At 47.5% G+C, this 12,677-nt stretch overlaps 5 protein-coding genes across 5 annotated transcripts; 3 read left to right on the forward strand and 2 right to left on the reverse strand.

Annotated features, from left to right (window-relative positions):
- Nucleotides 1–4,750: 4,750 nt before the first annotated feature.
- On the forward strand, nt 4,751–5,290 carry FPOAC1_005839 (uncharacterized protein; the record flags this gene model as incomplete). Its single annotated transcript, XM_044850352.1, has 2 exons — nt 4,751–5,050; nt 5,099–5,290. The coding sequence occupies 2 exons, from the start codon at nt 4,751–4,753 to the stop codon at nt 5,288–5,290; spliced, it is 492 nt and encodes a 163-aa protein (XP_044709062.1).
- Nucleotides 5,291–5,610: 320 nt separating this feature from the next.
- On the forward strand, nt 5,611–6,468 carry FPOAC1_005840 (uncharacterized protein; the record flags this gene model as incomplete). The annotated part of the gene is made up of 1 exon (XM_044850353.1): nt 5,611–6,468. One exon carries the CDS (start codon nt 5,611–5,613, stop codon nt 6,466–6,468), a length of 858 nt encoding a protein of 285 aa, XP_044709063.1.
- A 387-nt stretch (nt 6,469–6,855) lies between these two features.
- Nucleotides 6,856–7,665, forward strand: FPOAC1_005841 (uncharacterized protein; the record flags this gene model as incomplete). The annotated part of the gene is made up of 1 exon (XM_044850354.1): nt 6,856–7,665. The coding sequence occupies one exon, from the start codon at nt 6,856–6,858 to the stop codon at nt 7,663–7,665; it is 810 nt and encodes a 269-aa protein (XP_044709064.1).
- A 584-nt stretch (nt 7,666–8,249) lies between these two features.
- CUT1 (separase/separin) lies at nt 8,250–9,074 on the reverse strand (the record flags this gene model as incomplete). The annotated part of the gene is made up of 3 exons (XM_044850355.1): nt 8,250–8,435; nt 8,489–8,806; nt 8,889–9,074. The coding sequence occupies 3 exons, from the start codon at nt 9,072–9,074 to the stop codon at nt 8,250–8,252; spliced, it is 690 nt and encodes a 229-aa protein (XP_044709065.1).
- Nucleotides 9,075–11,082: 2,008 nt separating this feature from the next.
- On the reverse strand, nt 11,083–12,117 carry FPOAC1_005843 (uncharacterized protein; the record flags this gene model as incomplete). The annotated part of the gene is made up of 1 exon (XM_044850356.1): nt 11,083–12,117. One exon carries the CDS (start codon nt 12,115–12,117, stop codon nt 11,083–11,085), a length of 1,035 nt encoding a protein of 344 aa, XP_044709066.1.
- Between the last annotated feature and the right edge of the window lie 560 nt (nt 12,118–12,677).

Below are 12,677 nucleotides of genomic sequence, written 5' to 3' on the forward strand. Positions count from 1 at the left end.
ACTTTTATCGGTGAGGGTGCCCCCTCCAGTTCGGGTCTCCATTCTTCGAAGCAGCGAATAATGGCCATGAGTTCCTTATCGTAGATCTCGTAGTTGCATTCCGTGGACGTATGCTTCTTGGAGAAGAAGGCTACCGGGTGCAGCCTTCCGTCATCGTCGTATTGCGACAGCACACCGGCGGATACATAGTCAGAGGCGTCTGTCTCCAGGATTACGTCCTTCGTCCAATCGAAGGGGCGTAAGATCGGTGCTGATGTGAAGGCTCCCTTCAAGTCTCGGAAAGCCTTTTCGCAGGTTTCGTCCCAGACGAACGGTACGTCTTTCTTTGTCAGGTGGTTCAACGGGGCTGTAAGCTTAGAGAAGTCACGGATGAACCTCCTGTAGAAGTTCGCAAATCCTGTGAAAGCTTGTACATCTGTCAGGCAGGTCGGGGTTTGCCAGTTCTTAACAGTTTCGATCTTTGCAGGGTCCATTCGGATGCCGTCTCGTCCCACGATAAGGCCTAGGAACTTGGTTTCCGTAACCATGAATTCGCATTTGGCTGGGTTTGCGAATAACCCGGCAGCTCTCAGTTTTTCAAGCACCATCTTTAATTGCTCGACATGTTCTTCTCGGGTCCGGCTATAGATCAGGATATCGTCCAGGTACGCAGTGCAGAATATATCCAGGTATTCCCTCAGCGCATCATTAATGTACCGCTGGAAGGTCGCGGGGGCTCCTGTTAGGCCGAAGGGCATAACCAGTGACTCATATAATCCGAATCGGGTGCGGAATGCTGTCAGGTACTCCTGGCCTTCCTTGATACGCAGATTATTGAAGGCCGATACGATGTCAATACGGGAGAAGTATTTCATACCAGACAGGTTATTCAGGGATTCTTTGATCAGGGGGGAGCGGGTAGCGGTCCTTAACCGTAATATTATTCAGGGCTCGGTAGTCCACGCAGAAGCGTAGACCACCGCCGGGTTTCTTGACGAATAGTACCGGGGAGGCTACAGGCGACGAGCTTGGGCGGATGAATCCTTTACGCAGATTCTCGTCTAGCCACTCTCGTAGGGCTGTCAGTTCGTTCCGGGACATTCCATACAAGGGTCCAAACGGCAGTTTTCCTCCTGGGGTTAGCTCGATGTGGTGGTCTCCAGATCGGTGCGGTGGTAGCTTCTCTGCCTCCTTAGGCGAGAAAACGTCCTGGAACTCTCGAAGTTCTTCCGGCAGCACGAATGCCTCTGGCTCAGGCTTAAGCAGGTAGTCCAGTTGCTTCAGGGTGACGGTGAAGAGGCGGTAACGGTCCTTCTGGCTGTATATTCGGGCGGTTCGCAGGGAAACCGGGAGGATATCCTTTCCCTCCAAGGCTGGTGGGATACTCCCTTTCATCTGGCGCATGAACTTCTTCGGGACGGTCTGTAAAGCCTTAATCCTTGTAGGCTTGGTTGGGGTGTTGCAGAATTTCTGGCAGTACGGGCTGTTAAATGTGAACGTGTGGGCCGCGAAGCCCACCTGCGGGTCGTGTTGCTTTAGCCAAGGCATTCCCAGGACAATAGGGTAGCTGGCTAGCTGGGTCACGTAGAAGATCATGCTCTTCTGCTCGTGATCGGCAATGCGGAGTCCGGCGCGGACGTAGTAGGCGACCTTCCCGCTCTCGGCAGGTCGCCCGTCGAACACTTCAATCTCGAAGGTTCTCTTCAGGGGTCTAAACTTCAGGTTCTGGGACTTAGCCCAGCTCTCGTCGATAAACCCTTTTCCTTCCGCTCCGCTATCGGTCATAGCGTAAGACGGAATTGGTTCTCTTCCGGCCACATTGAGGCTGGCAGGCAGTATCATCAGGTTCGAACGTTGGTTGTTCTCGTTCTCAATCGGGATTCCATGAACGGAGGCGGCGGACAGTTTAATCTTCGGTACAGTAGGTGCGGGGAGGGGAGCCTGGCGCCGACTTAAGACAGGCTCACCCCGTTTTCCTGGCGTCCTCGGGAGTGTCTAGATCGGCGGGAACTGGCGCGGCTGGATGTAGGCGAGTGTGGAGACGGGGGCTGGCTGGTGCGGTTGGGGCTATAAGCGAAGGTGGCTTGACGGAGCCTGGTTGGACGTGTGTCAGGTTCGGGACAGTCGCGGAGGTAGTGGTTGGCTGAACCGCAACGGAAGCACTGGTTGTTCTCCCGTCGTTGGTTAGGGCGGTTATAGCGGCGCTGATTGCTGAGGTCCATAGGTTCTCCGGCTGGTTGGCGGTTTTCGGGGGGGCTTCTCCCTCTACGAGGCGATGGGGACTTCTTTCGGAGTGTCTGGGGGTACTCCTTCAGCGGCATATTCGTCTTTCGTGACGCAGGCTGTGGCTCCGCTGCGAAGCGGCGTCGTCGGTTTTCCAATTCTTGTAGGAAGGTGGCTAGGTCGTGATATTTATAGCTAGGCGGTGGGTTGTGTATAAGCATTCCGCGTAGTTCTCGGGAGACAGCTTGTTCCAACAGGGTAGGGAGGGCCTCTTCTGACATTTCTCCTTCCAGCGCGAGGCGTTGGAACTCGGCGAAGAAGGTGCTGAAATCCTTGTGAGTCTGGCGAAGGCGGAATAATTCGGCGCGGGCATTATTGATCCGGTTCGGGTCTCCAAAAGCGCGTTCTAGTAGATCGATAATATCCTGGTAGTCGGGGAGTTGGCATTCACCAGCTTTAATGTGCGGTAGGACTTGTGCATAGGCGCGTCCCTTAAGACGGCCAGTTACATAGGACATTCGGGCGAGGCGTGTCGGGAATCGGTCGTGGTTAGCTTTTAGTTTTGAGTGTATCTGGGAGACGAAACGGCGTAGGTCGCTCCGTTCGCCCTCAAACTTGTCAGGGTCGGGTAATCGTTCGGTAAGACTGGTTGATTCGGTAGATCGGGAAGAAGGCGGAGGAGTCGTTCCCATAGGAGTCGCTACACGAAGCTCAGCGGGAGCGCTAGTCTCGGGGGGTTCACGGATAGTAGGTACGGTAGGTCGGGTGGCATCGAGGGCGCGACGTTCGGCGAGGCGGGCCTCGAAGATGTCGTCGTCCTTCCTCTTTAGGGCCTTCTCGTGTTGTTGCTCAGTGTACTCGAGCTGGGCTCGGGCAAAGTTACGCTCAGTGGTGATTTGTTGCAGGGATTGTTCGAGTCCTTGATGTTTATCCTTCATGTTCTGGGTCTCATTCTCCAGCTGGGATATACGGTTCTGGGCGTTCTCGGCGTAGGTATAAACGTTCCGGAAGTATTCGAACCAATCGTCTAGGTGTTCCGGGGCATGGTCACGGAATGACTCGACGCTGTCCGGCAGGAAGGGCGGGAGCGGGCGGGCAGACATCGCGTTCGGTGTCCAACGGTTAGGAGCTACGTAGTGTCACGGGCTGAGTCCGGCGGTACGGGTGGACAGGGAACGCTTCGGGCGTAATAGGTTCTATTGCTACGGATAGGCACTGCAGGCAGGTCAGGCTCTATTAACAAGACGTAGCTCAAGGAGCTACGTTCAGGATCTGACTGGCGGTCTAACTAAGGTTACGGCGATAACGCTATCGCCACGTGATCTGATCCACTTGTGGCTCTAGGGTAGGTTGGTCTGACTTCGAGCTGTGACAATTTCTTTATAAAATAATTAAAATCTTAATTATATATAATAAATTTAATATTACTCTTTTTAATTTAAAACCTTAATTTAATTTTCTTTTAAATATTAATAAAATTAAAATAAAAAGTCTAAAGTATATTATTTTTTAGCTTTTTAAATTAAAAGATAATTATTAAAGTAAAGTTAATTAAGCCTAAGTAAATTATAATATTAGCCTTAATAAAAATCCTTATAAATTTTATAAATAATATAAAAAAGCTAAAATTAATAAGAAAAAAAAAATATATATATATATAATCTTAATAAAATCTTTAAAATCTTTCTAATTAAATATAGTATTTTATTATAATAAAAATATATTAAATTATAAATTTATATAATATTTTAATTACTTTTTACTTAATAATATAAATATTCTTAAAGCTATATTACTTAGCTTTATTATACTTAATAATTTTAATATTAAAAACTTTATTAAGATTTAATTTAATTTTTATAAAAATAAATAAGAATATTAATAAAAAGCTAATAAAAAGCTAATAAAATTATAAATTTTATTTTTTTTATTTATTTTTATTAAATATTATAAATATATAGAAAAGTATACTTAAAGTATATAAATATTAAATTTATATATAATAAAACCTTAATAATTTATTTATATAGACTACTTAAAAAGTAATTTTTATAATACTTTATAAGATTATATATTAATCTACTTAATATAGATTTTATATTATATACTATTTTAAATTATATGCCGAGGTGTAACCTGCTGTTTATAGTGCGCAGAGATACCTCGTAACTGTTTCAACTTCCGACCTACTCCCCACGATATGGATTTTACCTGTCTAATCTGCCAAAATATCCAGTCTAGATTAGTAATGATGTTTTGTCTATCCGGAACAGTCGCTATCCGTCTGAATTTGCTTCATCTTGGTTTTGCGAGTAGGATTAGTAGCCAGGAGGTACTGCTTAGCGACAGCGCCTCCTGCTTCAACATGGTCATTCTCAGGGGAAAGCAAAAGTGAAATGCTGGTATGTTTGTCGTCAAGCATTGTCTTTTGGTAGGTAGTTATAATAATACAATGCTAATCCGGTGATCTTTCCTCCATTGCAGTTTCTATCACATTATACTTTCACATTTCATCCGATCTATCCTTGCATTTCACCACTAAAACATCATGAAGTTCATGTCCATCTTACTTGGCCTTGTGGTCACCAGCATCGCACAGCCCATCGCCAAGCGTGCTGTCTTCACACAGTCAACCTATGACGATTTGTCCATCAGCGGTGGCGTAGCGGGCAACGCCCAACAAGAGGCTCTACAGAAGCTTGGTGGCCTGCCTAGCGACCTGTCAGCCGTCGAGAAAGATGACCTCGACTTTCTGAATAGTGTCAATCAAATCGCGAATGACGCGGAAACTGACGCGTTCAACCCTGCTATTGATGCAGCCTCCGGAGAAGAAGCCGATGCTCTCCAGGTAAGCTTCGCAGTCCACAATTGAAGAAGATAAGCTAATAGTTTGCAGCGTGGCAAGATAAAGAACAAGGTCCTTAAGCTCACCGCTACCGTCCTTAAACTAGAGGCACAACAGGCCCAAGGTGACGATGTCTCTGATAAGCTGGAGGAGGAGAACAAGAAGCTGCAGAACAACATTGCACAAGATCAGGAGGCTGCAGGTCAGGCCTCGACATTCTTGTCATTCAATGGCAGTACATAGTTGCTTTTGTAACAGCCAAAATAAAGTAATATCCTCGTACTCTATCCACATAAATGAAAGTGACGCTGATCACTTCTTGAAGTTCAGTCGCAATCAACGGACCTGATGTAAATAAATGTACTATCAAAACTCAGTTATGCCTTATCCGAGGTGCGAAATATGTACATCGGCTGAGATTGCTATGAGTCTTAACGCTAAGCTACCACTAATTGAGTACGTTCGGCATGAACTCAAGACTCGGCATCTCGGGTTGATGTTGTCACGAGATCGTGGTTATTATCCCCGCACACCAACAAGCCAACATTACACTCCCTCACATCATGAACCAAATCTCTTCACAGCAAACCGTCATGTTCGGGTCCGACAAATCATGGTCTCTTTGGGACAGCACTTCTATCACTGATGCATTTGTTGTTGATGCACCGGGCGACAAAGCCGTAGTGACAAAGGTCCACAGCCCTTACCTGTTGGGCTATCGTCCAACAAACCCCAATGGACGCGGCATTCTTGTCATTGGAGGCGGAGGTTATATCGAGCTCATGCTCGGTCGTGAAGGTGTCGCTATCGCCAAATGGTTGAATAGCCATGGGTTCTACGCCTTTGTTCTCGTGCATCGGTTTCCCAACAGCGAGACAGGTCCCCAAGCACCTCTGGATGATGGGAGACGAGCTTTGAAGATCATAGCAGAGAGCGGCCTTGCACCAAAAGGTGTCAGTATCTGTGGTCTTTCGTCAGGTGGTCATCTTGGTGCTGCAATTCTGGCAGAATACCCTCAAGCATGGGCATCGCCTGATCCCAAAATCCCTCAAGTCGAGTTCGCCATCCTTGGTTATGGACCGATTTCAACGAATGCAGTCGGACGCCAAATTATCGAGAATAAGCCGCCTCTATTACCCAAGGAGAAACAAGAGTTTTACAATATTGTGCAGCCTGATGTTCAACTAAGCTCTCCGGCTCCACCTGCATTTATTGTGTACTCCAACAATGATCCTGTTGTGCCAGTAGTCAACGCGTACCGTTTGGCCGAAGGTTTCACGAAGAACGGCGCCCCAGTCGAGTTGCATATCTTTGCTGATGCACCCCATGGGTTTGCGTTGGATAGTGATGAGGAATTGCCAGTTTCGAAATGGCCGTTGTTGTGCGAAGCATGGCTAAGGCAAAACAAATGGATAGAATAGTGTCAGTATTGTCTTTGGATGGTGACTCACTCGACTCAATAAATACTCAGTTCCCTCGGGTCTGTAGAGTATCTAAGCCATTGTTCTCTCGTCAATTGATTGATACTGTTGGATCTATTGATGCTACTTCTTGAGGTTGTCCACCTACAGTTCTACTGTATTCTTTAGTGTTCCATGCATTAAATCACGCCCTGTGAAGTCAATTGCGGCGCGCCCTTCGCCCTGGAGCTTACCGTAGCTATGCCCTATTCTCACTAGCGTGTCCCCTCCAGGGCTTCCGCTTCAGTGGCAATTCTAGCGAGTTGTTCGTTCCGTTTTCCAATATCTATATCTCTATCCTTTCCCTCAACTCAAAATCTTTAAACCACCACCTTCAATCTATACAAAATGGCTTCATCAGCGCGAACAATTCTCGCTTTCCAGCGCAATGCGAAGCTGTACTCGCTTGCGACACGCGTCACAGCAATCCGCCCTTTCAACACACTCGAAGATGAGAACCGTGAGCTATTTAAGCAAGGCACTGACGACGACTTCGCCGTTGTGACGGAACAGACCATATTCCACCCCCAAGGTGGAGGTCAACCATCTGATATGGGAAAGATGGGAAGCGAATCTGATGCTCACTTCACTGTTGCCTCTGCTCGCATGGATGCTGTACGCGATGGTCAGGTTTTACACTTTGGCAAATTCGAGTCCGACAAGAAGTTCGCAGAGGGCGATATCGTCACGACAGAAATCGATGTTGAGAAACGTCTTCTATACTCTCGTTATCACACCGCCGGCCATGTCCTCGGCTCAGCAGTGAATCATCTCCTAAAAGACAAAGTCGAAGGGTTTGAGGAGCTCAAAGCCTCACACTTCCCGGATTCTGCGTCATGCGAGTTCCAAGGTCTTATCGAAGGAAAGTGGAAGGATCCCATCCAGGCAAAGGTGGACGAATTCTTAGCAGCCAAGATGCCAGTGGAGATTGAGTTCTGGGATGAGGAGGATTTCCGAAAGAATGGTCTGGAGCATCTGACGCCTGATGCAAGTTTCGTGGCACCTGGCGAAAAGTTCAGAGTCGTGAGGATCGTCGGAGCAGAAGTTTATCCTTGTGGTGGAACGCATGTTGATACCACTGATCAATGTGGCGAAACGACAGTGAAGAAGATCTCAAGAAGTAAGGGCAAATCAAAGGTTAGCTATCTGGTAAAATAGAGTCGATGGATATAGAAATAGAAGATCTTTCAAGGGAATTATAACGAGGATACCTACACAAAATATCTGAATCGTTCACATATTGTCTCGTATATTCGCAAATTACCTCGTAAGAGCACGCTTCTGCTTGAGGCAACACGAATCCGTAATCGTTTTGGTCCTCCACATTATACCTGAGGGTTGTTGTTTGCGTGAGGAGCCACTGGTTAAACGAGCGGTCGACGTTACCCGATCTAGTCAGTATTTCCGATGCAATTGGCAACGATGAGATTACCATTTTCAGAGTTGTATACAAGGATGTATGCAGGGTCGGCAATTCCCAGAGATCTCATTCCATCATGTCTAACTTGCGGTTACATAATTGCCCCAAGAGATGCATATTGTCGATGCTCACGAATCACTTCACTTCCAATTGCAGAATAAATCTAGTTTGGGTCTATCAACCAGTAGAATTGACGAAAGATATCTAGTAAATAAATACAAACTAACATACGTATACCTCGTAAAAGTCCCCAAGAATAGGCCGGCCTATTGCTTTTTGCCCCCAATCAATTATTTACATCAAGACAAAGTTTCCAGTTTCCTTAGGCACTTCCGGCACCAAGAGCATCGGCCTTCTCAATCAGGAAGCGAGGAGCAGGGCCGGAAGCATCAGTCTGGTAGAGCAGATGAGGGCCAGCGACGATGAGAGTGCCGGTGCAGACGAGATCGCCGGCGTTGCAGAAGACCTTGGTGCGGTCCTCGGGGTAAGATGGGATCTTGCCACGGTTCTGAGATGGACAAAGTCAGCATTGTACATATGAATGGTCACCATGTTGCTTACCTGGAGGTTCTTGGTGTACCCAAAGAGAACGGTACCGGCGATCTTCTCGCGGATGGCGGGGTCGACATCAGTAACAGCAGCGGCAGCGAGAGCAGCACCCTGACTGTATCCTCCAGCAACGATGACAGCGTTGGGGCACTTCTGGTTGGCATCGTTGAAGTGGCCAACCATCTCTCGGATGGCAGCGGTGGTAGTTCCACGGGGGAGGGCGTTCTCGCCGACGCCAGCAGTGTAAGCACCGCCGACACCCTGAATCCAGACTCCGTTCCTGCCATACTTGCTCTCGAGCTTGGAAGCAACTCGGGGACCCAGAGTACCCTGAAAGGTTAATAAGATTAGCATATGATCTGTCGGACATAGATGGTACGCTGTGGTGGAGAGGGTAGTATCGAGGACTTACCAGGTTGCCAAGTTCAGTGGAGCCACGAGCGAAGACGAAGATGACACCGGGGCAGCTGCCAGAGTTGCCATTCTTGAGATCGTTGCGGGTGCTGCCGAGCTGGCGAGCCTCAAGAGCAGATTCCTGGGCCGTTGGGAGGGCAGAAGCCGTGGCGGCGAGAAGAGCGGTAGCGATGGAGAACTTCATTGTGATTATTGGTGAGTCTGTGACTAATCGATAGTTTGGGGCTCTGAAAGAGTGACTGAAGAGGCTGAGAAGTGAAGAAAGTAAAAAGGCTTGAAGGAAAGGCTGTTGAGCGAAAGACTGTTGAGACTGGTTGTTCCAATCTACAACATCGAGGATGAAGCCAGCTATTTATCTATCAAATGAACATATCGTGTGTATTTGTCTCGGCATTCGCAAGACTAACTCTTTTAAAATCCAGAGTTGAGACGAAATGATCGCACAGTCCCAAGAATGACCGATCACAAAACAGAGTAACATCAAGTGTTCCCACCCGATACCCTGTCATGACCATCTACACTGCCGGGAACCCACTCAACCCATAACTACTCCAGGCCTGTAAGTTGTAGCGTAAGCTCTTCTTGGAAAGCAATTCTCCCACAAGGTATTCCACACCTCCATCCGGTAGCTTCTTTTCGCAAGATGCGATCAAAGTAGGAAGTTCATCCGCGTCACCATGTTGCTAAAGCCAAAGCGCCGGCTGATCCACGAAACGATGGCACGTCCAATGAAACGGGCCCGAGCCTCGGGCTACGTAGTTAATTAATCGATCAAGCTACCAAGGCGCTAGATGACCAGGTTTAAGGGATCGGCTCTGTCCTCTGGGCCTACGCTTTGACTTTCATTCATTAATACCTACGAATCATGCATGGCTTTTGCTTTTTCTCAAGGACCTGAAACGCTGGCGAGAGTGGGCAAAGAAAAATGCATACGCACGGTCTGCGGTATGTCTACGGCGCAGATTGGAAACGAATATGACAGTATTCCCGGTTTCAGAGAGAAAGTGTTAGTTAGTTTTCCCAGCCCTGTCCTCTTTCGGTTTAAGTCAGTCTGGTTGGTGAAATGAGGCCCCAAAGGTCGGTAAATTCCGCCCATGCCCCTGATCTTCGGAATGACAGGGAGGGTCTGGTCTCTCTGTATTGGTTCTACTTGCCCCGGAGCTTATTTAGTTCAACTGTGCTGTGACTGTTTTCATTAGACGATTTTGTTTCTTTTGACGGAAATAGGACCGCACGGTTATGACTTATGTCGCTAACTATAATTATGATTGACAACCAGGCTTCCTTCTTCTAGTTTCATGCTAATGACTTCTAGCGTCTCGCATTGAGGTCGAAACTTGCTTGGTATGTGCCATCCTTCACAAACACGCTGACAGGCTCAGACTGACTCAATCAGTCACGCTACAGTTGTTCCAATGCAATGATCAAGTGGCCGTTTCTTCAATCGGGCGATGCGAATACGGATTGATTGTTCGGCTCGTTCGGGATGTTATTGAATCAGTCCGTAGATAATGTTGTGAGTAGTTGGTCAATACGTGATCAAAACCTTGTTGCAATACATGCATAAAACTGTCGGACTATTGTTCTTCACACCATCTTTGAAGAACCGAGGCTGTTGTAGATAAATTGCCCTCATGAGGGGAGATTTTGTAGACCTATCAAAACTATCGTCAATGGAAACACGTCATATCAATGGAAGAAAGGCTACCGAGGTTGTTGTGAATATAGTATTGAAACCATCTCTAATCATGCACTGTTCATTAAGCATCATTGCATTACTATCATCTTTACAGATGCTCAAGCAGCAGGTTCCCAACGACTTGGTCAAGTGGGTTTCTTCACGAAAGGATAAAGTTTGAAACATCAACTGGCAGGTTGATGCTGACCCCGCTAGATGGAAGAATGATGGGGACAGCTGAGCCACTGATCGTCCCTCCCGTTCCAGAAACTAAGTGATCGACTAAGTTCGCAATAATTGCCTAGAAGAGTTTACGCAGAAAGTTAGACTGGACTACGATCCTCAGCTCAGAGGTGGGACTGAAACAAGTGCTCTATATCCGTAGGATTGGGGGTGTCACATTGTCCACAAGCGGAGACAGATTTATCGTTTCATTATTCATTAGAACCTTGCTTCTTGAGCCTCGGCAGGTAGACCCATACATAGACCGCCATCCATGGCTCCTGTAGTCTTCTCACCGGTGGTCCTTGAACTTCCCATCATCGGTCCAGTGAGACATCGGTCTGGTAAGAGCCCTCCAATGCTTCGGCTCAACCATGGAGAACTCTATGTTGTGTTCGTTACAAGCCGAGGTAAAGGTTTTCACCCAATCGGCCCCCTCTTCGTTGGCAAGATCACCACTCGCGACAATGACCTTCTTCAGATGTGGATGTTTCACACTCGATGTAGTGACTAGGTCCAGCAGTTCTTCCCACAGATATTTTTGTGCTTCTCCCATGATACCAAACACCTTGATTGATGATGGAAGAATCTCGGAGACAGTCAAAGCAATTCCTGGCTCGTCTACCGACTCTCCTGGAAGCATTGACCCGTGAATGTGAAGCGTTTCGAGAAGGGACATTCTAGAGAGATCTTGTAGTCTCTGGGTCCCTCTGCTATCCAGACCACTAAGGTCAAGCGACATGTGTTTGATGGTACGTTTCCTCCTCATCACTATTTCAGTCATGACATTTGCAACGAGGCGTGTTCCTTTAATGCCTGCCCATATCATCATAAAATCCCAACCAAAATAGAATGTCTCCAGACTTGGAAAACCGTTCATCAGCGTTTTCAGATTGTTTGTTGGGAGAGTGGATGCGTTGAAGATGAGCTCTTTGACATTTGTGTGGCTGAGGTAGGGTGTAGTGCCTCGGTGAAGCTCATGGATGACTTCATTGAACTTGAGCTTCTCCAAGGCTGGAGCGGCTTCAAGCAATCCACGAATAGCACCGCAGTCTGGTGGTTGATCTACATACCCCTGCGTGATGGTGAGTTCCTGTAAAGAGCACAGAGAATTCGGTCGGCACCATCGGAATGTCCAGTAGCTCCCCATGCCAATCTCAAGTTTTGTTAGATTGGGCATCAAAGAGAGAGCGCACGTGATGAACAGAGCATCCCGCTCGTCGTCAAATGTTGTCAAGGTCGGAAGGCTCAGGTGTCTTACGAAAGACCTTGACATTGGGTTGAACTCGCATGTTTGGGCATCTCGATACAACTGGGTATCACTCATATGGTGACATGACTGTAGAAACGCAGGCACGTAATCCAAGAAATTGTAGAAGCGAGAGTTCAAGTGCCAATAAGGCAAAAGGACTCGGGCCACGGAGATATTCTTAACGAGATGACCCAGTTCCGGGTTTTCTGTGATGGTCCTTACAAAGGGGAAGAACCGCGGTCCTCGCGGCCTGTGGTACAGGTAAGGCTGGGCTATGCGCGCTAAGCGTTTGCATGTCAAGCAGAGGCTGGCCAACGTCTCTGTTTCGGGGGGCGTGTATGAATCTGCGTAGGTGAAGTAGGATCGCTTGTGAGTTGCTGCATTCTTGCAATGAAGGCAGAAGCCTCGACAAATTTGTTCAAGAATCTCTGTTGGAAGTCCGAGAAGAGACATTGGGGGAGGATGGATAAGCGCAGTTGGATGAGAGACTTGTCAAGGTGAGATTGCTGATTTCATATTGTCAGTCACGTGCAGAAATGCATGCCATGCCTGTTTGTTGTCTGCTGGATTGTCACTGACAATTTGCCAGTTTCAATATGAGCTAATAATAACACATGTATGTCTCTGTGATTGTG

Source organism: Fusarium poae, chromosome 2 (assembly GCF_019609905.1).
Source record: "Fusarium poae strain DAOMC 252244 chromosome 2, whole genome shotgun sequence".
NCBI lineage: Eukaryota > Fungi > Ascomycota > Sordariomycetes > Hypocreales > Nectriaceae > Fusarium > Fusarium poae.